This window comes from Taurulus bubalis, assembly GCF_910589615.1.
Source record: "Taurulus bubalis genome assembly, chromosome: 8".
Taxonomy (NCBI): domain Eukaryota; kingdom Metazoa; phylum Chordata; class Actinopteri; order Perciformes; family Cottidae; genus Taurulus; species Taurulus bubalis.
Window position 1 is genome coordinate 15370065 of NC_136596.1, and position 27672 is coordinate 15397736.

The 27672-nt window shown below is 42.4% G+C and overlaps 3 protein-coding genes across 3 annotated transcripts; 1 reads left to right on the forward strand and 2 right to left on the reverse strand.

The window, feature by feature from the left end:
- Positions 1-13522: 13522 nt before the first annotated feature.
- Positions 13523-18382, reverse strand: gatd3l (glutamine amidotransferase class 1 domain containing 3, like; the record flags this gene model as incomplete). Its single annotated transcript, XM_079221723.1, has 7 exons — positions 13523-13692; positions 13790-13944; positions 17478-17570; positions 17674-17805; positions 17933-18046; positions 18121-18173; positions 18266-18382. The coding sequence occupies 7 exons, from the start codon at positions 18380-18382 to the stop codon at positions 13523-13525; spliced, it is 834 nt and encodes a 277-aa protein (XP_079077849.1).
- A 715-nt stretch (positions 18383-19097) lies between these two features.
- Positions 19098-21167, reverse strand: tmem127 (transmembrane protein 127). Its single transcript, XM_079222544.1, has 3 exons — positions 20920-21167; positions 20663-20827; positions 19098-20563 (listed from the first exon to the last, which is right to left on the reverse strand). The coding sequence occupies exons 1-3, from the start codon at positions 21161-21163 to the stop codon at positions 20253-20255; spliced, it is 720 nt and encodes a 239-aa protein (XP_079078670.1). The 5' UTR covers positions 21164-21167; the 3' UTR covers positions 19098-20252.
- Positions 21168-23790: 2623 nt separating this feature from the next.
- ciao1 (cytosolic iron-sulfur assembly component 1) lies at positions 23791-27664 on the forward strand. The gene is made up of 7 exons (XM_079222153.1): positions 23791-24079; positions 24712-24860; positions 24942-25053; positions 25168-25256; positions 25347-25548; positions 26202-26271; positions 27210-27664. Exons 1-7 carry the CDS (start codon positions 23941-23943, stop codon positions 27439-27441), a joined length of 993 nt encoding a protein of 330 aa, XP_079078279.1. The 5' UTR covers positions 23791-23940; the 3' UTR covers positions 27442-27664.
- Positions 27665-27672: the final 8 nt, after the last annotated feature.

Here is a 27672-nt window from a genome sequence, read left to right on the forward strand (position 1 = left end):
AAGAACATGCCATGGTGGACTGTTGATGTCTGCATTTAGTGCTCAAAGTCATTGTAGTGCTCTGATTGTCTTCTATGTCCTAACTGAATATGTCAATATAAATGTTTCATCTGTGCTGTCTTTGTTCTAGCTCCACCTGTGTTTATCAAGACACCACCAACTTTCGTAGAGGTTCTGCTTGGAGACTCACTGACTCTCAGCTGTGGAGCCCATGGCAACCCTCGGCCAACTGTTGTCTGGCATAAAGATGAGAGCCAAATAGAGAAACATGAAAAAATAAAAGTGAGATGGATTAACAGATGGCATTTGCTGTATTTTAATTAAATACTTTCTAATTAGCATTTTCTGGAGGAGTCGCAGCTTTGATGTTCCTTTTTAAGCAGACTCCATGACAGTCTCATAATCATCCTCTGACTTTTCTCTTCTATCCATTTACTCTATGCCCCCTCTTAGGTACTCAATGGAACCTTGTCTATGGCCTCTGTCACAAGAAATATTTCAGGAGTGTACAAATGTCACGTGTCCAACTCAGAGGGGAACCTCACGCACTCTACACAGCTGCAGATTAAAGGTCAGTGTTGAACTGTCAATCATCAGGGAAAGACAGAATTTCTGCTTATCTCATGTTCAGCACTGTGATGTGATGTGAACCACACCCATAAATTGTGTTTTTGACCTTTTCTGAGACGAAAGATGTATCTTCTGAACCCTGTTTTTACCAAAAGCTTTATGGTGTGTCTGTGCTACTGCACAAACCCAGTGAACAGGTGGACAATCATGGTTACAGAGTCTATACTGCCACCTACAGTCCATCTCCTGCTGTAGCATTGATTCAAGGCCTTCCAACACTCACCATTGATCTCTTTAATCTATGCCATAACTGACTGCATCACTAGATAAACACAATCTTAACATTAGGGCGGGTTATGTTTTCTTCCAACTTGTCAAAAGGACCTCCAATCATCATCATCTCCCCAGAGGACACCACTCTCAACATGTCCCAGGATGCAGTTCTGCAGTGTCAGGCTGATGCCTACCCTTCTAACCTCACTTACGATTGGCTGAAACAAGGACAGAATGTTTACCATATTGAGTGAGTACATGTCTTTTAAAGTATAATGTATTAATTAAACCCAAGACACTTAACATACTTTTGATGTGTTGAATGTAAAATATAGTTATGACATAATCAATCACAGTATTCTCATGCACTTAATTGGAATACTGGGTAGGCTATTTAAAGGAAGCCTCTTAAATATACACAATGGATCAATGGAGGATGTTTCCAAAGCATGCTGCTAATGCAATCAGTTCTAATTAGATTAATAATCTAATTATACCATTGAATCATGTGGTCATGAGCACGCTATAAACTTAACACAAAGTAATATTCTAAAATTACTTTTTATTAACCATTTATTTTCATTCCACTGACATTTATTTTCTTGTAAATTTGATCACTTCTTAAATTGCACCATGTGTTGTGTCTTTTGGCTTTAGGTCGCTTAAATCCAGAGTGAAGGTTTTGGTGGATGGAACACTTCTTATCCCTAATCTCATTCCAGAGGATGCTGGCAACTATACCTGTATCCCAACTAATGGGTTACTCACCCCGCCCTCAGCCTCGGCACACCTCAAAGTGAAACGTAAGGGTTTAGTCTGCTATGAGAGTGTGTGGTACCATATACACATTCATCTTTTATAACCCTGCATGCCCTGGACAAGAACATCTTATTAAACAGCTTTGTGATTAATTCCTCTTCTTACATAACAGACCCTGCACGTGTGGGCCGAATGTCCCGGGAAACGTACTTGCCTTCAGGCATGGAGGGGGTCATTATCTGCCCAGTCCAGGCGGATCCCCCTGTGCTGTATGTCAACTGGACCAAAGATGGGAACAATTTGAATCTTGACAAGGTAAGCAAGGCATAGAAATACAATGCGTCACAAATTGCACACATCGTTGTGAATCTCTTTGCATCATGTCTTCCTCTTTTGATCTTTCCAGTTGCCAGGTTGGATAGTGAACTCAGAGGGCTCTGTTTTTATAGCAACAGCCAATGACAACGCTATAGGAATGTACACGTGTACGGCCTATAACAGTTATGGCACCATGGGACAGTCTGAACCCACCAAGGTCATTTTGCAGGTGAGGCTGGTGTTCTCAACCTCGGTTACAGAGAAAACCCTTTCCTATTAGTGTACACAGTTCTACATGGGCGGAAGTAAACAAACGCTCTCTCTGTCTCTCTTTCTCTCTCTCTCCTCCAGGACCCACCATCATTCCGAGTGCATCCTCGGCCCGAGTATCTCCAGGAGGCAGGCAGAGACTTGATCATACCCTGTGAAGCAATTGGAGACCCCGCTCCAAACATAACTTGGAGCAAGGTACAGAAAATGTTCTACTTTGATAGTTAGCTGGACTGCACAAACATGTCTTATTTATCTATTTATTTCTGTCCTTCTTCACAGATTGGCCCTACTCCTCGCTCCCTGTACACTGTGATGGCTAACGGCTCCCTCCTGCTGCAGCCGCTCAGTAAAGATCACCAAGGGGGCTGGGAATGCTTGGCCACAAATCGTGTAGCGACTGTCAGCGCAGGCACTGTGGTCATGGTGCTGGGTGAGTGGGCCGACTTTATTTCAGCGAACCATTGTGTTGATATGAGCGCATCCACACGTATTGTCAACGGTTCAAACTTACATACAAGTTTTTCTGTTCCTCAGGCACAAGTCCTCATGTTGTGTTCTCAGTATCTGTCATCACGGAGATGAACCAGGCCAATGTATCCTGGGTGCCCGGCTTTGATGGTGGATACACCCAGAAGTTCACTGTATGGTCAGTAACATACAAAACATACTGTATAAAAACAGTCCTAACTGTTTTATGCTCTGTCTTTATATTTTCTGTTTTACATTTTTTTTTCCAGGGTCAAGCAGGCATCTCGAGGAAAACATGAATGGGCGTCTTTGCCTGTGCCAACATCCAAAAACTACCTGCTGGTGACCGGGCTACTTGCTGGCACCGGCTATCAGTTCAGCGTCCTACCTCAGAATAAACTCGGCTCTGGACCTTTCAGTGAAATTGTTTCTGTGCGGACTGAAGGTTTGTACAAGTGAACATGTTCATTTTGGAGTTTCCCCTCACTCTCTCTAATGCTGTTTTGCTGTAATTATGTATCATTTTGAACTTATATTGGGTCTTCTTATCAGCTGTGCCAACAGAAGCACCTACAGCTGTCACCAGTCTCCCAATCGTGGATCCTCCAATACTCCTGTCAGCCAACCAGACTGACCGAGGTGTTTTCCTCCAGTGGTCGCCTCCAGAGGCGCCATCCTCTCCACTGACGGGCTTTGTGCTGCAGGCCCGCAGGAATCAGGGCCAGTGGGTCATCCTCAGTAGCAACATCAGTGCCAATCAGAGTGAACTACTTGTACAAGGACTGTTAAGGGTACAGATCAGTTCAATTCTTACTTGGCTGTACTTTAAAAAGATCAATCAGTGTGGCCTTTGGATGTAGATTAAATAGTTATTTGGCCATACATTGTGTTATATCAAACTGATGTCATGATTTACAAAAAACATTTTGGAACTCTCATCATGGGCATACTAGTTTATGTTTAATCAAACCCCTGATCTGTCTCTCCTTCAGGACTGCAGTTATGATTTGAGGCTAATGTCTTGTAGCAACAAAGTTCTCAGTGAACCGAGTGAGTCTGTCAATGTATCCACCACAGGTAAGTGGCTTTGTATAGATTACCAAGAGCATTACATGCTTATATCGATTCACGGTTCCAGCATTCCACTTGCAACCACCTTTATTGACTCTGGACTGATTACAGGGATGGAGATTTACCCCCTGCGCCCAAGTTTCTTGGAGTTCCTCCCTGAGCCCTTGTTGGCTGGTGTGTTAGGAGGAGTTTGCTTCCTGTTCGTGGCCATCATTCTCTCATTGGTGACGGCATGCTACATGAGTCAAAGGAGACAGCGTCGGCGCAGAAAGAGAAGACAAGGTAACGCGTCGGATTTGAATTATTGTCAGCTCGGTTGTTGTGCGGAAAATGCAATTTTCAACCTCAAAGTTGATATAAAATACACAATTTCAACTGTGCTGCATTTTAATCCTTCCTTCACCTTCCTCTCTTAGATCTCCCATCTGCTCTCCAGAAGAGTTCATCCCCAGAGTAAGTGTCCTTGCCAGTACAGCTTTATATTTTCATGAAACATTTTTTTTTCTTAATTTTGGATTCAGATTCTAACAGTCCATATGATGTCATTATTGCTTATTTCTATTTCAGTAACGCTTGAATGTTATTATAGCCACCAGTAGACTGGTAAAACGCTGAAAGCAAACCTTCTTAATAGTTAGTTAGTCTGTTTTATTTTTATAGCCCCAAAAACATAAATCCCAAACTTTACAATCTGTACAGCATACAACATCCCCTGTCCTTTTCGACCATCGCTTCAGATAAGGAAAAACTTCCCAAATTATATTACCAGCAACAATGCTTCTGCCTTCTAACTTCATAACTTTAGTAAATTAAATATTTATATTACTTGATGACATTTTGCCTGAAATAATAATTAAATAAAAGGACTTTACAAACACATCATTGCAATATCTTCTTTGATTTCTTCTATTGATGTATGTGCAGAAACTTTAATATTTATTAGTCAGAACCTGCTACAAAATCTTGTCCATGTCTTCCTCAGAACTCGCTCACCTCCTCGCAGCCCAGACAGTGTCCTAAAGCTGAAGCTGTGTCCACCGCTTCCCTTCTTCCCCAACTCCTCCTCACAGTCCGATCGGTCGTCCTTTGATAAAGGCAGCCGTGGGGAGTACCACGACCAGCGGAAACAACTCCTGTCCAACTCATCTCCGCCACCACATTATACACTCTTTGAGAGTCACCTGGGCTCTCAGGACACTTCACCATCTGCTCTGGAGTCCATCTCCAGAGGCCCAGATGGGCGCTTCATTGTCCAACCCCAGCCAGAGAGTTCCAGTCCCTCAAATAAGAAAAACTTGAGAATAGAGGTCCTGCAAAGTAATGGTGGGGCAAATGGCTCAGGGAGCAACAGGACGTCATTCAGGGACTCACCTAAGTCGAGTATCTTAAGCTCAGAGAAGGACAAGAGGAAGGATTCTCCTCTCACTGTGGACGTCCCAGAGCTGAGCAGACCTCCTTCCTCGCCTGGAAGAGTACGAGCCATGGCCAGAAACTTCTCCCGTCACGGCTGCTTTTACTCTGATGACGAACAAGGCTCAGAGGCTCTATTGGAAAGAGCCAGCTTCTATTCAGACAACAGTGAGAAAAAACCCAGTGATTCTCTCAGGAGATATCGCATGCTAGGCCACACTGAAGATCTCTTCCCAAGTTTGGGGAGGAGAACACAGCTGTTGGATAGAGACGGCGACAGACCACACCATTCAAACTACCAGCCTATGGAGAGTCAGCTGACTAATAACAGCACCCTGATCTCGCAGCTTGACAGTGAGCTGGAGGGTGGTAGTATTAACAAGTGTGTCCAACTAGCAAAAGAGAGGGAAGAAATGGAGAGGGAGCTGGAGCGCTATACAGCCGATCAAAGAAGTCGAGGTCGTGGGAGAGACGAGGGACAGTCTAGTAAGACAAAAAGCCCTCAAAGGGACACCCCCAATGCAGAGGAAGAGCCTATATGGAAGCCACAGGATGTAACAATAAGACCGAAACACAGGCCCTCAGGTCAGACAAGTCGGGTATCTGACTATCGCAAGGCGTGCTACTTTGGGAACACCAGCAGTCCCATGGACCGACTCCCTACGTCTCGCATACAGTGGGACATTAGCCCTGTTGCATCAGTCACCAGCCTCATTCCTGTGCAGAACCCCCGGGAGACCACATCTCCCAGATCACAGCATGCTCGCACATGTCGGGAAACCACAGAAGACTCTCTTGCTGTTGATTCATCACACTCTCCAGTCACTCAAAACACCTCCCTCCCCATGCTGTCCCCTCACGTAACCTCTGAAAGTCCCCCTGTTCTGTGTCTAGAAACACCAGACAGAGTCAGGTCATTGAGTCCTCTGAAAGAGCAAGATAGATGCAGGAAGTCCATGACTGAGCAGGGCTTGAGGGAAAAGACACAAGACAAAGGTGTTGCTTCAAGGTCCAGACATTCATATGCAGGCGCTCAGCCCAGAGGTCCTTCAGTTGAGAGTGAGAGACCTGAAAGTTCAGCCTCTGCACAATATAATCAGCCTGAGAGAACTACAAAATACTACACAGCCACAAGGGATCCCAGTCCATCGAGTTATTCTACTTTACCCTATGATCATCATGAAGTAGGGGCAAAGGCCAAAGAAAAAGACCATCAGGCCCGGGATGACCGACGGAGTTCAGGGTTTTACTCTGAGTTAGAAAGAGAGGGTGTGCGAACACGCTCCAGAAGAAGTGACAAATGTCTCTTCTCTGATAGTCCAAGCCCTGTTTCAACATTGACACTTGTAGAAGAGGTGGACAGTGACCAGTCCCAATGTTCTATCCCTGGAATTTCAGGGTCCTTCAAGGCAAAGCCTGCTGCTCCATCTCCCCAGATGTCCCCACTGCAGACAAGTGCAATTCTTGAATACCTGAGCCTTCCAGGTTTCATTGAAATGAGCGTGGATGAGCCTGTGGAAGACGCTGCAGTCACAGACACTGCTGGACAAAGTTCAGAACTAAAGCCAGAAAAATCCCCAGGGGTTAAGCCTGATGTAGTTCCTAATAACTGGGAGGTTCATGTTCAGGACAACCGGAACACACACTCGGCCCCCCATTCTGCAGATACCAGCTTATGTTCTGGTAAAAAACAAGGCCATAAACACTCCCTCCATGTGGAAGCTAGAGATTCTTCGCATAGAGTAAGATTTCCAGATGAGACAACACCACCGTCACCTGGTCCAGAGAAAACTAGCAAGCAACTCTATAATGAGAAAACACAAATCCGAGTTGGCAACAAAAGTACAGACAGACCTGAATCCAGCCTTGGATCCAGGTCAGCTCTCACCTTGCTCAGTGCAGCTAGAGGAATGGCAGATATAGTGTCAAAACACTCACAGAGCTTTGTAGACAGTCATGAGTCTCTATCAGAGCAATCCCAAAGACAAGCTTCTCACAGAAGCAGGACTAATAACATTGCATCACGAATATGTCAAGCCCCTGTGCCATTTCTAAAGAAGTCCTTAAGCATAGGCCCTTGTAGGACACTCTCTGGTATGGGACAGCCTCGTCCTTTCCTAAAGAAATCCATCAGCTTAGGCTCACAGAGGTGGGAGCACTTTGAGAGCCCGAGGACATATGTTTCTGAGAAATGTTACTGGGACGAGTTCCCAAACCCAGATGTCAGAGTGAAGTCCTACAGTTTGGGTCGCAGTCCGCTTTCCCTTCCTAGACCAGGACCCTCCTGGAGGGAGTATGTCCCGCTCAGACGCCCCAGCATGGGGAGCCTGGAGAGGCCTCACCACGCACAAAGATCTTTAGCAAGCCCTTCCTACCTCACTCCTTCCATGTACCCACCTAGACGAACCTCAATGTCCTCAATGCTGGAACCCTCCGATCCACGACGGCAAGCCACTGTTTTCCCAGAGTCCTCCAGGTGGTCTCCCTCTTATCAAGATACCATGAGGTCCGCCCCGCATAAATATGTCCCCATGCCCTCTTCCATCCCTGTTCCCCAGTACCAACACTGGCCAGGATCCAGAGAGGAAAGCATGAGACCCATGGACCCCAGCAGGGGCCCTCCGAGGCCCCACCTGCCTAGAGGCATCAGCTGGCCCTCACCTTACTATGCCCCCTTTCCACTCAGAGAGGCAGAAAGTTACAGACAGCCAGACAGAATGACGAGGAGGAGAGGGGAGACAGAAACCAGGGAGGTGAGAGAGACCAGGGAGGGAGGGAGGGCCAGTTATGCCAGTCAGAGCAGTGGAAGAGGCAGCGCCGGTCTCTTCCGACAGTCCCTGTCCATCACTCCCACACTACTCAGCTCTCCCGAAACCACAGAGGAGAGCGAGCAGCACAGATCTGAGATGGAGCTGCCTGGGAGGAGAGTGAAAAGGTGAAACGCCACCACACCTGGAAAATAACAACAAACTCACTGGAGTGTCTTCTTGGCAGAGGAATTTATTTATGTTACCAAAATAACATGAATCTCATTGTTTTTCTTAATCGTTTGTGATGACTGTGACCTGACCACTTTATTTTGTGTATCTCATTAGAAGGAACACTTCAGTAGATGAGAGTTATGAGTGGGACTCTGCTGATGCGTGTGTGGACTCTGAGGTCCTGGAGGCCATGAGGTTTGATCAGTCACAAATGGGTTTTCGGAAAGGCTGGTCGGAGCACAGATATGATCAAGCTGGTGGCCTCCAGGACCAGCGACAGAAAGGTGATCATTAATTTTCCTCATTCTCGTTATGTGCGTGTGATGTTATTGATATGGCATGTGTTATTGTGAGTGTAATGCTTGATTTGATGGTGCTGCATGTGTTCACCCTGTGTCCTTGTGCTGTGATTATTGTGAGCTTGTCCCATGACATTTCCCATCCATGCATTTCCTCTCCCTGATACCATCCCCAGGCCCGTGTCCCTCAGTCAGCCCGCCAGTTTCCAACCCATCTCGCTGCCAGTACAGCCGCTCCCTAAGTGAGGCGCGTTTCAACGCTCTCCGCCAGGAGTACCAAGATTACAGGCAGACTCAGGACACCATCTGTTCCCGTGAGCCCTGCCTCGGCCCTGGCCACAATTCTGACTCTGACTCCGGCTCAGCACTGCTCTAGCAGCTTAACTCGGTCCGTTATTCTGCCTGCCCGCTCACCTCTTCCCTCTTTTTTTCCACCTCTCACTGTTCACCTGCCTGACTCCTTTTCTTGCCTGCTACTGTGTCATCCATGTACAGTGAATTTGTGCATGCCAAAATCTATGCTGCTCAGTTTACAGCTCAAATGTTTTAAAGGTTTTCCTTTACAGGACTGTTCTAATACTGTACTACTCTTTATCTTTCACAGATACTAAGACAGATGCCAAAAAGCAGTTTTAATGAACTGGACACTGTCACACATCACTGGAGCTTTCTCACGTAAGAAAACTACTGGTTCAAAGTTTGTATCATCTGTTACAGCAGATTAAAGTAAAGAAATTTAAAGAGACGGCACCATATGCGAAAGACTGCAACCCCTCCGTTGTTATCCGCTGACATATTATTTGTCTTGTACTTGTCCCATTGTGCTTTGCATAATGAAGCTGAGAAGGGATTATTTATTTTTCTGAGAAGCTTGTGCAACTGTATTTTGGGAAATGTTTTTAAACCATGACAATCGGGCACACAGGGCCCCTTTTGATAAATGAAATGATCCCCCTTTACTAAGACAGGTTTACAGATGACAAAGACCTGCTTTATAAAAGCAGCAGCATACTACATAATGACCGTTGTATTTCAAGTTCATGTCTATCGCATTAAAAACTTCCCTTTGATAATAAAGGGATGCTAATAACAAGTATGGAGGTTGGTTTCCAAGATCTGCTTGTGGACATGGCTGTAATGTTGCCTGTTTTGCCAATCAAACACAGCTCAAAGCATTTTCACCACCATCTCCCTGTGAACAGGACAAAAGTACTTATATAATATATATAGTACTTATATAATAGTACTCAAAAATCACATGATTAGGCAATTCTGATTGTTTTGTACTTGGTTCCAAATCTTGGAGCAGTTCGCAATATCTAATTACAGACAATAATTTACTGTATTTAAAAGAAGAATTTGTTTGTTATTTGCCACTGTTGGTTTCCTGTTGGTTCCCTGAACTCACTCCTGTTTTATACATATTATATTTCACAATAACGTTCACCTGTTAAGACTTTATAAATTAAATCACTTCAAATAGCTTCCTAGTGTTTGTTCCAGGTGTACAAATGTTTATATGTATCTTAATGTGAATGAACCCTGCTGTTTTGTATATTCCACTTCATCATTTCATCAGATGAAAAAATGCTACTTTACTCCACCTGAATTGGTCAAAGATTGCCTCTGTGATTGAATTACAGATACTGTAAAACTTGATTAAAACACAGGGAACATCATTTTTGCCTTATTTTTGTTAATGCCACAAGCACGCACTCCTTGATTGACCACGTAATGTTTGAGCTGACAAGTTCAAATCAAAAGTGATGATCAGAGGATTACAAATCATTGAAAAGTTGTTTTGTTTTTACACAAGTTTTGCTCACATGCTGAGTATTTCTTTATACTTCTGAAGGTTTGATATGCAACAATGTTTACAATTCACTTCATCGATGTAAAGGCAACACTGTGAATATTTCATCGACTTCTGATTCTGTATGTGAATTGCTGTGAAGTCTGATGAATGATGTGCCCATTATCCTACTTTTTTGTTTTACATCACCTGACAAACATAAGTTTTAAGAATATCTTTGTTGCTAAGATTCAAAATGTGTACTGTATTTAACCCAGAGAATTCATATGGAGTGAGTATGCATTTCTGATGATGGTTTTGGAAGTTTTGTACAAACTAGAAATTTTTATATCTCGCCACCTGGTTGTTTTTGTCATTTTTATATGTTTGTACTGAATAAATTGTTTTATTCTGAATGCACCAGAATGAAAGAATGTGTTAATTTTTTTGTGTTTTGACAAAAAGCATTCATCTTAAAATTCATTTTCCAGAACAGGGCCACACCTGTAATCATCTGTCAAGCCTTCTTAAATCTGGTTATCTCCTTTTGTCTTAATTTACTCAACCCACCCTCACTTTCCCATGTGTTTACCTTCCTGCCTCATCCCTTCCTGCCTCATCCGCCCGCTTGTTCAGACCTGTCTCTCAAATCTCCAGGTGCCGACTGGGCCTTAAACAGCGCCTGAGACCGGTCCTCCTACTTTCCTCATATCGTTAAACCTTTGATCACATGCTGTTGTAGGGTGGTCCTTTCTAAAAAAAAACTTGTCAGCCACGTGAACAAGTCGGCTTAAAAGGGGTCAAAGGCTCCGTTTTGGTCCTGCCCATTCTTATAAATGCTCTTTATGAACGGACTGAAAATACATGCCTTGCAAAAAGACTAAAAACAAGTCATCTTTATTTAAAAGACGTATAATACAGCCATGTGAGTGACAAAGCTAACACGCTGATGGTTGGTTTTGCATGTTAGCACCCTAACACAACTGTCAATATAACTGAGTCTAAAAGGAATTTATCAGTGATTTTGAGAGAATAATAAAGGGGTTTACACAGTTGCACGCTAAATAGATCCTCATTAATTTGGCCTAATGAATAAAACATGAATTGTTTTGTACATCCTGTATAGATTATTTACATACCCCCACACCCAAAAGAAAAGAGGAAACCAAAATATCAGTCAACAGTTTGATTTAAAGCAGAGGTAAAAGTAGGTACATGCAGAAACGTCTTAAGATTCCAAAATGAACTCTTGCATGGTTCCCCACACCTATACCCTACTATTTAATGGTCCAGCTGTCGGAGACCGTGACGTTGACGCAGGCACCGGGGAGGAGGCTGTCTGAGACCGTGACGTTGACCCTGGCACTGTCGCTGGCTGACTGGTTGCTATTGGTCTGAAACACCTTGAGTTTCATCTGTGATCATCTTCAAATAACTGCTGAACAATGAGGGGCCGTGTTGAGCGTTAAAACACTTCCTGGAAGCTCACTCTCGTGCCTCCTTGATTATGGCTCCTCAGAGCAGAATAAGAGCTTTGGGACAGCCGTCAATTAGCTGTGCAATGAGAAAATAAGCTAATAGGGAAAAACAACAATAGTACATGTAGTGTATTTGTGAAAAGAAATTAAATTATAAAATAGCTATAACTTTGTGATTCTGTTTAGCCCTCTATGGCATGACTTTTTATTTTGGGGGGTAAAAAATATTTCATCCCATTTTTGGGGAACTTGGGGCTCCCTGATACAATGTCAATCATAAAATGTATGCCCCCCCAACTAAATTTGGGTTTGTTGCCTCAGGGCAATACTGTGCTACGAGGGTACTGAAACACCAAGGTTTTCTCTTGTAAATATAATAAGTGGAATAAGTCAAACAAGCAATGTATGCATTTAGAAAGAGTTAATTTTGACAATCCAAACAATGACAATTAGAAAATATCAAACAAAGAAATGAAATTACCAACACTGTATGTACAAAATCCACATACAGAACATGTGCGTGTGTGTGTGCTCAGCGTGCGCTCAGTGCGCGTGTGTTCAGTGTGCGCGTGTGTTCAGTATGTATGTGTGTGTGTGCTTGTGTTCAGTGTGTGTGTGTGTGTGCGATTGTGTTCAGTGTGTGTGATTGTGTTATGTGTGTGTGCTTGTGTTCAGTGTGTGTGATTGTGTTTAGTGTGTGTGCTTTTGTTAAGTGTGTGTGATTGTGTTCAGTGTGATTGTGTTCAGTGTGTGTGTGTGTGTGTGATTGTATGCTTGTGTTCAGTGTGTGTGTGATTGTGTGCTTGTGTTTAGTGTGTGTGCTTGTGTTCAGTGTGTGTGTGATTGTGTGCTTGTGTTCAGTGTGTGTGTGCTTGTGTTCAGTGTGTGTGTGATTGTGTTCAGTGTGTGTGATTGTGTTCAGTGTGTGTGTGCTTGTGTTCAGTGTGTGTGTGTTTGTGTTCAGTGTGTGTGTTTGATTGTGTTCAGTGTGTGTGTGCTTGTGTTCAGTGTGTGTGTGATTGTGTTCAGTGTGTGTGTGTGTGGTAAGTGTGTGTGCGCTTGCGTTCAGTGTGTGTGTGTGTTCAATGTGTGTGTGTGTGTGTGTGTGTGTTCCTGTGTCCATTCCCTGTCAATATCAGTAGTGAGTAAAGCAAAAACATTGACTATGGTCATAATGATGCACCTGGGCACATCTCCACACTACAGCATGATAGCCTGAACACAATTTTAGTAAAGAAATATTAACACAATAAGTATTTAAACTATCAAAGATACTTCCTGACATAGTCATGCACATGTAAACATATTTTTTTAGGAAGTTATTTCAATTTAAACAGGTTAAAAAGTTAGATTTATCTCACTGATTTGTGGCACTGTGTCCCATACAGCTTGGCAGCCTGAAAAGAAGGCTTCACCCTAAGAGAAAAGGTCACACCCACTTTGGGCCCTCATTTGATTGGACACAGACATATCTGGTGACATTATATACATTGTTTTTAATTTAAAAAAATTAAAGGGGCAGTGTAAAGTCCAAAAATGTGGTTTGTTGCCTGAGGGCAACAGTATGCCATAGAGGGTTAAGCCAGCAGAGAAGGCTTAGCTGGCCCTGGCGGCCCACAAGGTAAATTAATCGTGCCCCATGAGCTGCTCAGGCGTGTAGAGCTGCTCTCTGTACACGTACATATGAACAAATACAGTGAATTACACACACAAGCCATGTTCGATTTAACTAAAGCCTTTATTTTGGTAAGAATTCATCACAATACAGAGGTGTTCGTCATACATAAACACCAACTTCCTCTATTTCTTTTCCAGGCTGAAAGTGTCGCATCACTTGGTTGACATTCGCATGACATGTTTGACCATATTTCCAATGCCATCAAAGATGTAGTGATAGTGGAAATCTGTTTCCCACATGAAGGAAGGAGTGCTGACCACTTTGTTCTTCTCATCCACATAGGCTTCGTAAAAGAAAGAGTTAAGGTCAAAAGCAGGAGATACTTCAGATCATAAATAATGACAAAATGGTCATAAATCTGTGAGGATTTAGTCAACCGATAGCAGAACGAGACTTCTGAAAGGATATATATGGCTCACGGACATTGTGACGAGCGCCCATGCTCTTCACAGCCTGCACCATGTTTGTGTGAGGCCAGTTCCCCCAGCGAGTGTTTTCGTCCCGCTCATAGCCCATGGTCACCTCGATGCTGGGCAGCACGCGACAGGCCAGCATCGGGGCCATGCTGGCCAGTCTGAAACAGGAGCAGACCATTAGTTCAGGTTTTTAGTAAATCAAGATTAAGAGACCAGACTGATCAGGGTGTGAGAATGATTGCCTTGCCAGTATCAGACAGGAGAGATTTAAAGCTTGAAAAAGAAAGGCTGTCCCAGTATAAATCACTGAGACAGCAGTGTGAAGCTCAGTGTGCACTTAATAAACAAACTTTCTAAAAACTACTATTACTGGCCAAAAGATCGTTATGAGGCAAAATTACGGCTTTCAGCTCTTTATTACCATTTGTGGCTATTAACCAGCAATCTTAGACTATTTAAAGTAACAATGGTTCTAAATCCCCCACACACCTACAGTATGGCCCACCCACACAGATGACTTCCCTTATTGTACCTGACTGGAGCTGGTGTGCACAGCCCACACATGACTGATATCTCTTATTCATTCATCTCTTGTTTTTGTTTGATAATTGACAATAGAAACATACAGGAAACATGGGGAGAGATTGAGGAGACTAACATGAGAACCCAAACTGAACCGGGGATGGGAAAGAACCATCCATCCATCCATCCATTATCAGCCGCTTATCCGGGGTCGGGTCGCGGTGGCAGCAGGTTCAGCAGGCCGACCCAGGCTTCCCTCTCACCCGCAACACTTTCCAGCTCATTCTGGGGGATCCCGAGGCGTTCCAAGGCCAGCCGGGAGATATAATCCCTCCAGCGTGTCCTCGGTCTTCCCCGGGGTCTCCTACCAGTTGGGCGTGCCTGGAAAACCTCTAATGGGAGGCGTCCAGGAGGCATCCTGACTAGATGCCCGAACCACCTCAGCTGACTCCTTTCGACACGAAGGAGCAGCGACTCGACCCCAAGCTCCCACACCTTAAATTGTCTTCATAAAGAGAGGTAGTTTGATGACCTCACGGTTGTGTAGACAGTCAGACTGCACAACAAACACTGCTCCCAGTGGACTACACAACCCCAAAACATTCATTTATTTATTCATGTGCAATAACATCTGTTCAATCCACTGTGCAATATTAACAACCATTCAATCGGACAATATCATATTTTAGTTTTTCATTCCTTTTTTACTTATCTATTATACCTTTAATGTGTAATTACGTATGTATTATACTTATTTTGATCTTGTTTTTCTACCTACAGTATGTCTCTTGTTTGTTTATTTGCACTATCCACTATGCGGCTGTAATCTTGCAAATGTCCCCGCTGTAGGACTAATAAAGGATTATCTTATTTTATCGTATTATTCCTCCCAATTTGAACGTAAGCAGAGGTCTAATTTGCTAAAGTGAAAACACCTGATTGCCTTTACATGAATACAGGTGTTGTGTTATGCCTATGATTATGGTATTTATTGAAGATCTCACACATACAACAGTACAGTCCAGTCGCAACTTGTGCTCTCCACATGGTGTCGACTTTGCTGTGCAGCAAGAATGGAACTTTGTTGTAGGAAATGTGCAAGTGTTACTAAAAATAACATAAACGATGAGCTTGTTTGTTCCTAATATTTTACAGTAAATAGGCCACTTATTTCCTGCTTTTTAAATCAAAGAAGTAATTTAACACTAGTGACTTCTGCTGACATTGCATGCAAAGATCTGCTGAGGTTTAAATTCCCTACAGTCTGTGTGATAATGAAGAGCAGTTGACTGTCAGCCTGTAGCACTTTACAAACACTCAGCATCTCCCCCCACTCGACTCCATCTATCAACTAAATGAGCCTTTCCATTGCCACACAGACACACCGTGATATCTAAACCCTGTGAGCCATCGTGTCTCAGTGCTGGAAGACATTTGTGACAGCACATGTGTTTCTAATAACACTAACGAATGCTCTGTTCCATTCAACTGTTGCAGTGAGAGTGACAGAAAGCAAGCCAGCAAGATACAAGGAACCTGAAATCTTGGCAGCTAAATGGGATTCATGTATACATCAATAATGTCATTATTTACACCGGTGCTTTTCCTACTGAGACAAGTCGAAGTGTTCTCTGAAAAAAAAGGCCTATAGATATACATGTAGTCTTTCATACTCCTACGTCAAGGAGGAGTGAAAAACTGACGAAATCAGAGGAAACACATGAGGCGAGGAGTTGCAGCAGGAGGGTTTGTAATGTGGAGGAGCTGCAGAGAAGCGTTAGAAGCTTTCACCCAGAGCCAAATATTGCTTAAGAAGATAGTCTGATTCTAAATGCTTGTTTTTTTGGGTTACGTGAGTTAAAGACATTTCAAGACAACAATCACGGCTCTGAGCAAACGGAGGGTCTGTGTATCTGTCTTCTGTCTGCAGCAACATGTAAATCACAGTAATAATCACAATAGTGAGTTATACTGGTTGCTACATTACACAATCTGCTTTGCTCATATTTTTTATTATAAAAATAATTGTCATTGTTGTCAATATTTCAATGTCAAGACAAAGTAACCTAGTATGTCCCAATTGAATGCATACGGTTACAGTAACAGCACATTCTCTGTAAGGGCAGCTGCAGGTGTACTTGGAGTAAAAATAAAAAGTCTCCATTTCCTGTAATCCTGCATCTCCTGTCATCTCAGCCCTGCCATTCTGCACGTGGCCATAAGGTGTCCCGTCATCTGTCACCTGTCTCCGCAGCTGTCCCTCATCGCCTCATCACGTCACGTGTGCCAACATAGCAGCCAAAGAATCAGGCACGCTGTATCACGTCCTACTCCCTCGGGATTTGCTGCATCTGACTGCCTTCATGTTGCCCAACGTAAGAGCTCCTCTAGTTTTACCTCACTGCTCTTCTGTGTCTGCCGGGATCAGTGAGAGGAGATCCAATGTGGAGATTTTCAGCAGATAGCCTCTTAAGTGGTGCATCAATTTACACTTTGTGTCTTTCTTAGCTTACTTCTGCGATGCAGATTATGAGATTTGCCCTTTTTTTTTGCATATTTTTGTGAAAAAAAGTTTGGGTATATTTTGTTTAAATTACTGTATCATCACAGAAATGTCATGACTATTGTCTCAAGGATTTTTAGAGGTAGTCTATGTGCTAAAAGTAAACATTTATTTTCTAGGAAACACTGACTGTGTAAAAGTCAAATGTTTATAGCAAATCTTGTAAAGTTATTAATGATGATAATTTCTGGTGGTAATGGGATATATTGTATCCAAACTTCATAACTGCAACATTTGTCAATGATTAAGCTATTTATGCATTTAATTCTAATTATTTATCGACATTTAGAAACAGCGTGGTATTCATTGTCTGAGGTTTTTCCCTTTCTACAGCTGCCCCAATGTCCCAATTCCATTACAAGGATCATGTAAATCTCGTCTTTATCTAATTTAATGTAATCTGATTTAAAGCGTTGTACAAATTAGTGACTGCAATTCTGCCTTATGTTGGGATTTAAATGTAAATTCTAAGTATAAAAAAAAAGTTGTTGCATGCTGCTGCCCTAATACTTACTAACTACTAACCTATTGATTGCACATAAATCGAGTTACACAGTATTGCTTTTTCAGTACTGATAGATTAAATAGCAACCAAGTGATACATACCCAATAGGCTTGCGTGAGCGGTGGAAGTCTTTAATCACTCTTTCCACATCGTTGTGCAGCTTGCAGTCTTTGCCATCCTTCACAAAAGAGGATCTAAAGAGTTAAGCATTATATACAGACATTAGTTCTCCATCTTTATTATGCCAGCTTGTATCTCGTTTTCCACTAAGCTGTCTCATATTTCATTATTTCTCACAGATTCTTGATGACGCCGTGGCCTCCAGGAAAGATGACTGCATCAAAGCTGTTGACGTCCAGCTTGGACAGGTCTTGCATTTGCATCGTTCCCTGACCATGACTGAAGCGAGCTGATTCCATCATCATGTTCCTATGTGACGGCCAGAAATAATCATAAATACTACCTTATGGAATTAATCAAGTCAGGTGTATAAACACAATAAATAAGCCACTGGACCCGTATCTGAAAGTGTGTCAGTATTTCCTAACGAGCCTACCGGTTCTCCCCAGAGCCAGGCTGCTTCTTCATGTGGTCCATCACATGCATTTGCTGTTGATTTGGAGCAAACATCTGGAAGCGAGCACCGTTACGGCTCAGGTGGTACATGGTGCTGAGGACGGAGAGGTGAATAACCATCTCTGCATGGTGATATGTTTGGGAAATGTGTGACATTCTGATACTCACTATACTCCCTCATGGACATCAGTCCCATCCCACCAGCCACATCCTGAGAAAACCTGGATTACATTTGTAATTTACAAATCACAATAATGCCCACACTAATCACTTAACTTTTTTCACTGGCCACATATTTGTATGTTTCACTTACCACTGCAATATTGGTATTCCCCCAGTTGCCATAGTCCCCATGGTGAACAAAGCAGGCAGGCTGGCGAGTGAGAACAGCCAGTGTTTGTTTTGACAGCAAGGTCCTGGATGCCAGCATGATTTAGCTTCAATCTTACGGTGCAGGAGGACAATGTAAAGGTTTGCCACAGAGCCTGAAGACTTTGAATGGTAGTAACATTGATCTTGCCGTGCCTGTATATATACCACCCGAGTGTGACCAGGTGACGTTGTCACGTAAGCGCTATGATCTGAGAATAGCAGTCGCTTCTTTGCCTTAAATGGACTATTGCTCTGCTAAACACCCTTCCCTAGTAATACCTTGTTTATTCGCCTGATTAACTTAAGTAATTTGGCTACAAAGTGACTCTTGAGCTCTTAGAGTATTCTAAACATGTAATGCTTTAATCCATGAAATATCTTGACCCATTTAGAAGAACTCTTAGTATGGTATTTAGATGGAAAAACCTGCAAAAAGAATGCAAAATGTTATAGTTGTATGTCTTGGAAACTTTTACACAACACTGCAGCCGTGTGCAGTTCTTGAAAATGCTGATTAATGTATTATTATAAAGGTAGCAGTGGAGTGATGCCTTTACATAGTACCAGGCATACTGTATGCCCTTTAAAGTCCATTAAGTTGTAAGGCTCTTACTCGCTGTAATGCCATGTTCCGTCTACAACGTCTAGACAGTAAACCCTGAAATACCTGGTCAGACGGGAAATGTCAAAGTCAATATACTGTTTAATAAAATCTACAGCTAATTAGTGAAGAACTTAATATGCAGTGTACAAATTACAAATGTGAGGGAAAATATGGCATTAATCTTTATTATAACCACTTTTTATGTAGAAACAATCAATATGTACATACTGGTGATGAAAGCATATGATCATTTTTGAAACAAAATGCAAAAATGGAGTAAACGGAACAATATACAACCAACTGGAGCCACCACATCGATCACAATTGTAAGCCTCAGCTGGCTGCGAGATGTTCTCATATGATTCTGCTGGAAGGTTTAAAATTTGCACACAAAAGAACTCATGCATAAAACAAACATGTACTGAAACGGTCACATATGGTAATCACAAAGTACAAATAAGGTTTCTTCTTAAAAAAATCAAATACAAGAAACATGACACGACCAACTTATGCAGTGAGGTTCCTGTTTTTAAATTTCTCTTATTGTGAAACAGACATGTTTCTCAATTTCTCCGTGGCTGCTAGCGCTCCAACACACAACACATGCCATGATCCTTTTTAAAACACCACAAAGACGGGTCACATTTCGACAATTTTCTTATTTCAAGTAAAGATGTGATTACCTAAGACTAAATCAGTGAAGGGTGTCTACCAAGCAAAAGAAAGAAAGTAAGTCTGCACAGACAACTTAATAAATAATCAGGTCCATTTGATAATTTAAGGAAAGAAATGTCTAAAAAAATCTTTACTGTATTTCTACATTTTTGAGAAATGCAGAAAAAATTAAATCACACACACAGCAAGCATATCAGAAATGAAAACAAAACTATGCTTAAGAAAGCTCCTTTCACAATCCAACTGAGCAATACAACCGATCTGTCGACAGCCCAGCCTCAATACTGTAATTGGCACTGATCAGGCTGCGGCTCTTTCATCAATTACATATGATGAGCCATGTTGAGCACTCCTTGCAGTTTAGTTTGCTTTACATGTAAGAACCAATTCCTAAACGCCATTTACATGCAAATCACTAACAACTTCAGTGGTGAAAGTAAGAATCATCTCCTAAATGTCTGCCAGCACAAAAGAAAGCTTTCATGCACCCAAGTACTGTCAGTCAAGGAGTTTGTGCACTGACTGTGCACACTGTGTTCATTATGGAGAGTATTTGCAAAGATATCCATTTGATAGAGTGGGGTTTGCTCATCAAGCCAATAGCCGTGCTGAGACAGAAGCGAGGGTTAACAAGGCCAATCTGGCGGCATTAGGGCGTGTAGGCAGGCGGTGGCTGAAACTGATTGGCAATGTCATAGTCAGCGGGGAAAGTTTCACTGCTGTCCTCCATCTCCGAGAGCAGCACCAAAGCCTGCTCCTCCTCCTCAGTAGGGTAATGGCGCAGGAGGTTCGCAGCTGTGGCGAGGATAGAGGCTCCGCCTGCCCCTGCCACCAGGTAGAAACTGATGGCAAAAGTGACGTATATAAGAGAGCCGTGGTACTTTTTGTGTTGCTGCTGTAGTGACAAGATGAGCTCCGAGGCCCAGTAGCAGAAGCCTATGACGGTCGCACACTGCAACACTGATGAGAGACAAACAAAACGGTTAGGTTGCCAAATATGACAAATTGCCTGTTTTTATTTTATGTAGGGATCTGAAAAGAACCTCTGAGAATCAATACCTGTGAGAATATGTGCAAATGCATATCTGCGTGTGATCTTGAGGGCAGGGTGTTTGGGTCCAAACACATCCAAGAGGAACGCAATCAGACTACACAGGATGCCCAGGAAACAAAAGGCAGCGATCACCCTCATCAGCAAGATGGTCTGTGGATTCACACAGTAATCTGGAGGACACAGAAACGGCACAAAGCATTAAAAAGTGAGTTACCGGACTCCTATCACCTGCAGGTTTTAATGCACTAGTGCCGCTCCTCACCGTCCAGAAGCTTGGGATCAATGTACCCCAGGACATCTGCCACCCCCAGCTCTTGTCTCGGACAGGTACCTCCATGAACCCGGAGCCAGGCCGGTTCTGCGAGAGCCGTGCACAGCGCTGTGATGGACAGAGCTCCCGGCAGAGCGGACACCAGGCTGCGCTCCGGCTGTTTGGGCAGAGAGGTGCCGCCTCTCCTCCTCCGGCCTCCAGGCACTGTAGGGCCCGGCGGGGCATACATGCTCATCCAAGTTCCCTACTGGTTGTTGTATTGTCGGTTTCCTTTTGTTGACAGTGACGTTATTTGTGACCGCACTAAACGAACTGACCGGCCCAAATTAAAACAGTTAGCCGGTACAGCTCACGTTACCTGTGCGACGAGCGGATGACAGCGGCACGGGCGCGTTGTCCACTGTGGTATCTAATGTTTCCAAACGACGGTTGAATTAATACCGACTGCTTGATAGCAACGGGATAACGTTAAGTATTTCACGGGCAGACAATGGGCTGGTGGCCTTCAGGCCTGTTAGCTCTGTTGTTAGCGCGTGAAGCTCACAGCTAACGACACAATGTAATACAGAAAGTAAACGTATTGGTAACAAACCAGAAGATGAACGACAACCTATTAACTAATCTAGCAAACAATTCTGAAGAAAAATGGCCACCAATTCGATACAGAAACAAAGACAAAACAAAACAAAAGGCAGCTTACGCTGGCTTCCTGTAAAATATTAACTTCCTTGTTCACACCATTCTTCTTCGTGGCTTCAATAGGCTGCAGTCTAAGCGCGACTGGCGATCAGTGCTCCCACCTGCTGATGATACAGCTAAACAACAGCTGTAAGTATGCTATTCTACATGTTAATCCTTAGATATGTATTACAGTTGTGTGAAATCATACTATTTTAGTAACTTACATAAAGGTGGAGGGAATGAGAGCTTATTGATGGGATGGCATCACCATGTGGCTATTTGAAAAGCAATTTTTAAAATGTATTTAGTCATTTAACTTCCAAACCATAAGGCCTAAAATCAAGTTAACTTTTCGTGAATTCCTTTACACAACTGTTTTTCAATTTAAATGGTTAATATCGTGGGATATCTTTCAAATTGCACTGATGGCTTTTGGTATACATTTCTGATGAGTCAGTATTAACTAATGGTCTTATTAATAGTCTTTTCCTTTTTATTTATAATTTATTATACATTACTAATACATTTGGTACGCCAGGTTATCGAAAATCCGCAATCATGATTATCATCATTATTATCCATATTGGATAACCCGGACCACCCTCTCTATCACATACTGCAGGGACAGCGGAGCACTTTTTCCAATAGACTCCGCTGTCACAAGGACAAATACAGGTATTATTCCTGCACACTGCAATAACACTCTACAATAAATCACCTCTGGCCAAATCAATTACTCAACTATACCCGTTATACCCGTATACACCATTACACTTTGGTTTGTTTGGCTACATCTTTGCACTACTGCTTTGTTTTGTTGTATTATTATTGTTGTATATATTGTGCATTTTTCTTATTTTATTGTATTTTTTTCGTATATAGTTTTTATATTGTATTGTTTACCTGTATAAATGCTGCTGTAGTTGCAGGATTAATAAAGTAAATATCTATCCATCTAACCATATCATCATTGTCTTGCTCAGAAGGATGTTTGACCCTATTTTATTTGACTTATCTTCTGGAAAAGGGCATCAGGCATTTTATAATTTGTTTAATATCAACAACTAATATTAATGAATTACTTTAAGAATCCTTTATTACTTATTTGTTATTTATTTTATAATTGCAGTTGACTAAATGTCCCGTAGGTGTGTGAGTGTGAACATATGTCCGCCCTGCGAGAGTTTGTGACCCTGAACAGGATAAGCGGTTAAAGATAACACAGTATCACAGGGCGGACCCATACACACCTCCAGGAAATTTAGTGTCTTTAATTAACGTAAGCTGCATGTCTGGGATGCACGTCTGTGGGAGGAAGCTGGAGAGCCCAGAGAGAACCCACGCTGCCAGTGGGACAACATGCAGAAGCCCCATCTATCCCCGGAATCATTGCATTTTCTTGGCATCCTACACTATGGATTTTTCATGACATTATAATATATGTTGACATTTTAAAGCATACTATGACTTTTTTTAATGGCATACTATACAAGTATTTCTCATGGCATACCATTCTATAACATTTGTATGGCATACTATACTGTGACTTTTAATGGAATTCTTCATAATGCTATCGTATGTCGTTCTTTATGACATACTATAGTATTATTAACACCGACTTCAATGACATTGAAAGATCTAGTGCTCTTTAATCATAGATGTGTAGGCTAAAAACAAGCTGCACATATATATATATTTCAGACTGATGTAATTATGCAGGTCCTTAATATAATAAAATAAAAAAATACAGATTTGCCCATGTTTAATGTTGAAAGCAATAATTATCCATCTGATGTATGATATCTTTATTGTATATTAACATAACAAGCAAATAGGGGAAGGAAAAAACCCCTAAACGAACCGGTCAAATGTTGCAAACAATTCCATGTTTTTGTATTTGTATAATGGATATAGGATCTAGTATCTGAGTCTCCCCACAGAAGGTGGCGGTAATGCGCCTAATACGCTGGCTGCCGACCGCTGTTAAAAAAAGAAAAAAAAGAAAGAAGAAAAAGTAGTAGCAGTATAGGAAGAAGAAGAAATAATAAGCAAAGATGGCGGCATTTCAGACATGGTTGTTTTTGTGAACTTTTGTACTTTGTTCCTTGGTGCAACGACATTCTTCTTGAATCAATCGTGAAGTTGGCATATCCCAGTTGTGCAGGACAGCAGCGCTGCATGTCTCTGCGGGTCGTGGTCGCGCTGCCTTCTGGTGTCCGTTAACTGATAGCTTTTGTATCTCGCGTCCGTTAACTGTCAGCGGGGACGGAAATAAGACGGCGGTGACAGACGGCTCAGAAACTGAAATAACGTCATATTAGCAGCTCCGACATGAAGGAGGGGTTGACTCTGGTCCAGAGACTGAACGCACACCCGGACTCCCGGTGCTGGTTCGTCAGCTGGAGCCCAGCCGGGACGCTGCTGGCCTCATGTGGGGGCGACAAGGCCATCCGGATATGGGGACGAGAGGGTGAGTTGATAAAGAGCGCATAGTATCGCATTTTATTGATTTAAAACTAATAATCAAATAACATTCTAGTAAAATAAAATCAGGGCTATTTCGGATGTACTACCTTCCTGTAATGCTAAAGGAAGTCAAGTTAATGTTATTGCTCTTATGTTTATATTCTTGAAGTTATATAGAGTTAAACGACTTCTTATGAGTTTGCCATCACTCCCTACGTGGGGCTGATCAAAAAAGTCAAATGAAGATGAAGGTGATGTTTTCTATTGGCTAATAAGAGTAATACAAACTTTAAATACTGCAATGTGAGTAAACAGTTCTTTGGTGACATTGATTTGTCATAGGGGGTATACATGCAAATCTAATCTAAATGACTTGTCATTGTTTCAGGTTAGATTTCTGTGATCACGTTATACGTCATTATGTATCACATTTGGCTAATGTTCTGGGAAATGCAATAGAGAAACCATTTGTTAGATCAAATGGGCTAATCCAGTACTTGGAAAAACCAAGGCACTTCATTACATCGATGCACGGATCCTGTAAATCCATATTGCCAAAAAGGCAGTCTTGCTTGCTCAGTGAATATTATTTTTGTACCTGCCTCAGGATAAACAGTACAACTTCTCTTTTCATAGGTGACTCTTGGATTTGTAAGAGTGTGCTTCAGGATGGACACCAGCGCACTGTGAGGAGAGTGGCTTGGTCTCCCTGTGGGAATTATCTGGCCTCTGCCAGCTTCGATGCAACCACTTGTATTTGGAAAAAGAAAAACGATGATTTTGAGGTTTAAATGCTTTATTTATTCTTCACTTTGAATAGGCTGTACCCTTGTAGATTTTACCCAAAGTTTTCCCTTGTCTTCTAGAGTTTGACTGTGTTAGAAGGACATGAAAATGAGGTCAAGTCTGTGGCGTGGGCACCTTCAGGGAATCTGCTGGCAACATGCAGCCGAGACAAGAGTGTCTGGGTCTGGGAAGGTTTGTGTTAAACTACAGTGTGTCACCACTCTTAGATTTCATGGTATGAAAAGCAAACCGACTGATCTGTGCCTCTCTGTACGTGAATGATGACTTTCCCTTTGCGTGTCACAGTAGATGAAGAAGATGAGTATGAGTGTGTCACCGTTGTGAACTCTCACACACAAGATGTCAAGGATATTGTGTGGCACCCGACACAGGAGGTAGGTTACCCCTTTGCTCTATGCACCTGAAGGATTGCTCAATATATTGCACCATTATCTCACTACGTATTTTCCAAATGTTTTATATAGCTCCTCGCTTCAGCCAGCTACGACAACAACGTTTGTATTTACAAGGAAGAGGATGATGATTGGGAGTGTCGGGCTACCTTGCAAGGACACACATCCACAGTCTGGAGTTTGGCTTTTGATGCCAATGGACAGAGGCTGGCCTCCTGCAGTGACGACCGCACCGTGAAGATTTGGAAAGAGTATCCCAGTGATAGTGGACAAGGTGAGTTTTTAGTGGTACTAAGCATTAATCTCGTGATAAATCATTTTTTATAAAGTGGTTCATCCAATCAATGGCTGAACTAGACTTTGTGTAAATTTGATTACATGTTTTCCAACACAAATCACTTCGGCAGGAGAAGATCATAGTAATATCTGGAAGGAGATACAGGACAATTAAAACACGCACAAACAGACTAAATAACAGCTTTTATCCACAGGCTGTCAAATGTATAGAACCCCCCACCCAACCTGAGGACACTAGCACTGACTACTGAACAATATTCATGGCACGTGCACTTTATGATGATCCACTTATTTATCTGTCTACTTGTGTTGTGAATGTTTCTATGGTTGTTTTTAATGTTTGTCTTTACTGTAAGAGCTGCTAAACAGTTTTTCGACAATGACATTAAAGTATTCTAATAAGAGAAGCGGCATACTGAGTTAAATAACACTGCACCTTTTTGTCTATTTTGACCAACTTCTAAAAATATCAAGCAGATTTCAATATGTTCAGAGTGAAAGAGCTGCTGCAGTAGATATGTCAGCTGTATGTTATTTTTTGATGATTACATTTCCAAAGTTTATACAATCCTAACTTGATTTACTACTTTTTGTCAAGGTGTCTTATTCTCAAACTGTTTTGTTTAACAGGGGACTTGTCGTGGAAGTGTGTTTGCACTCTGTCTGGGTACCATGGACGAACAGTGTATGACGTCGCCTGGTAAGACATCTCATTTATGTGGGCATAATGCACTCTGAGCTCTGTTTGTACCCTCAGGTTGGTGAGATCAGTCTGCCTCATCCATTAAGATGAACTCAATATCACATTCTATGTCGTGCCATGGAATACTATGAATCTATTCATATTTTAAAGAGCATTTGACGTTATAATTAGTGATGCGTGTGTCGAGTAATCCAGGTAGATTTTGGTGAAGCGCGTATCGAGGCTTGTGTCAGAAAATTGTTCGTGGGTTTGCCGTGCGATTTGAAATATAAGGGGCAGCGAAACTCAATGGATTTCCCCCTTCCTCTCTGTACCCAGCTTCATGTGTGCCTGTGAAAGGGTATTTTATAAAGCAGGCGAAATAGTCTCAAAAAGCTCAGCACTGTGGAAAAGTTCTTATTTGTACTTAAAAAATTGGACACATCAACATGGACTAACGGCGCCGAGGCTCGAAACACCGATCCTCTGACTGAAAGTCGGATATTCTAACCACTGACCCACAGTCACATCACAACCCTCTCCCAATTGGTTTCGAGTTTTGATTTTGACCCCGCCATTATATCATAAAGATAGACACAATATTAATAAGTTAATAATTGATGTATTGGTGTCACAAACATAATTTATTCAATTTAAAGCTTCACACACCAAAGCCATGGTGTCGTTATGATCACTCTGCTTGTTTTACATGTATTGTCCACTTGGTGGCGCAGTAGAGCAAATGAAGCTCCGTGAAGCGGCACATGAGCGAACAAATTGGATGGAAAGCTTCAATGCTTCAGGAACCTTCATCTCGCCATCACTAGTTATAATTATGTCAACTGATACCAGTTAATTAGCTAACACAGCTCAATATGAAGTCATTTTCATAGGTCTGCCCACACTGGTCATCTTGTTAGCTCAAACTGAAAATGATAACATTTATCCTTGTTCAGGTGTCGGCTGACTGGCGCCCTGGCAACGGCCTGTGGTGACGATTCAGTGAGGGTGTTCAAGGAGGATGAGTCAGCCGATCCAGACCAGCCAGTGTTCTCGCTGTCTGCTCAGGTGAAAGCTCACAGCCAGGATGTCAACTGTGTCGCCTGGAACCCAAAGGAGGCAGGACTTCTGGCCTCCTGCAGCGATGACGGAGAAATCACCATCTGGAGGTTCCAACAGGAAGACTGAACAAGATGTTGACGCAAGCAACACTGGAAACCGTGCGGTCACCACACACTGTTCATTCAACTTTTACAGCTTTTCTAGATCGTTTACCAGGATTCAGCCTGATCTTACAGTGCATAAACATGTCTAAATGTAATGCTTCACCATATCTTTTGCTCTGTTAGTCTATGTATGTATAAGACCTGACTTAGGAATTTTACATTACATGATGTTTATAAATAAAAATAGAAACCA

Bases quoted from the DNA above. Each gene is read 5' to 3' on its own strand.
- tmem127 (XM_079222544.1), bottom strand. From the start codon at position 21,163: ATGAGCATGTATGCCCCGCCGGGCCCTACAGTGCCTGGAGGCCGGAGG. The intron at 20,828-20,919 runs GTGAGGAGCGGC...TGTGTCCTCCAG, and splicing joins TGATCCCAAGCTTCTGGACG to ATTACTGTGTGAATCCACAG. The intron at 20,564-20,662 runs GTATTGATTCTC...GTCTCTCATCAG, and splicing joins ATTTGCACATATTCTCACAG to TGTTGCAGTGTGCGACCGTC.
- ciao1 (XM_079222153.1), top strand. From the start codon at position 23,941: ATGAAGGAGGGGTTGACTCTGGTCCAGAGACTGAACGCACACCCGGAC. The intron at 25,054-25,167 runs GTTTGTGTTAAA...TGCGTGTCACAG, and splicing joins GAGTGTCTGGGTCTGGGAAG to TAGATGAAGAAGATGAGTAT. The intron at 26,272-27,209 runs GTAAGACATCTC...ATCCTTGTTCAG, and splicing joins ACAGTGTATGACGTCGCCTG to GTGTCGGCTGACTGGCGCCC.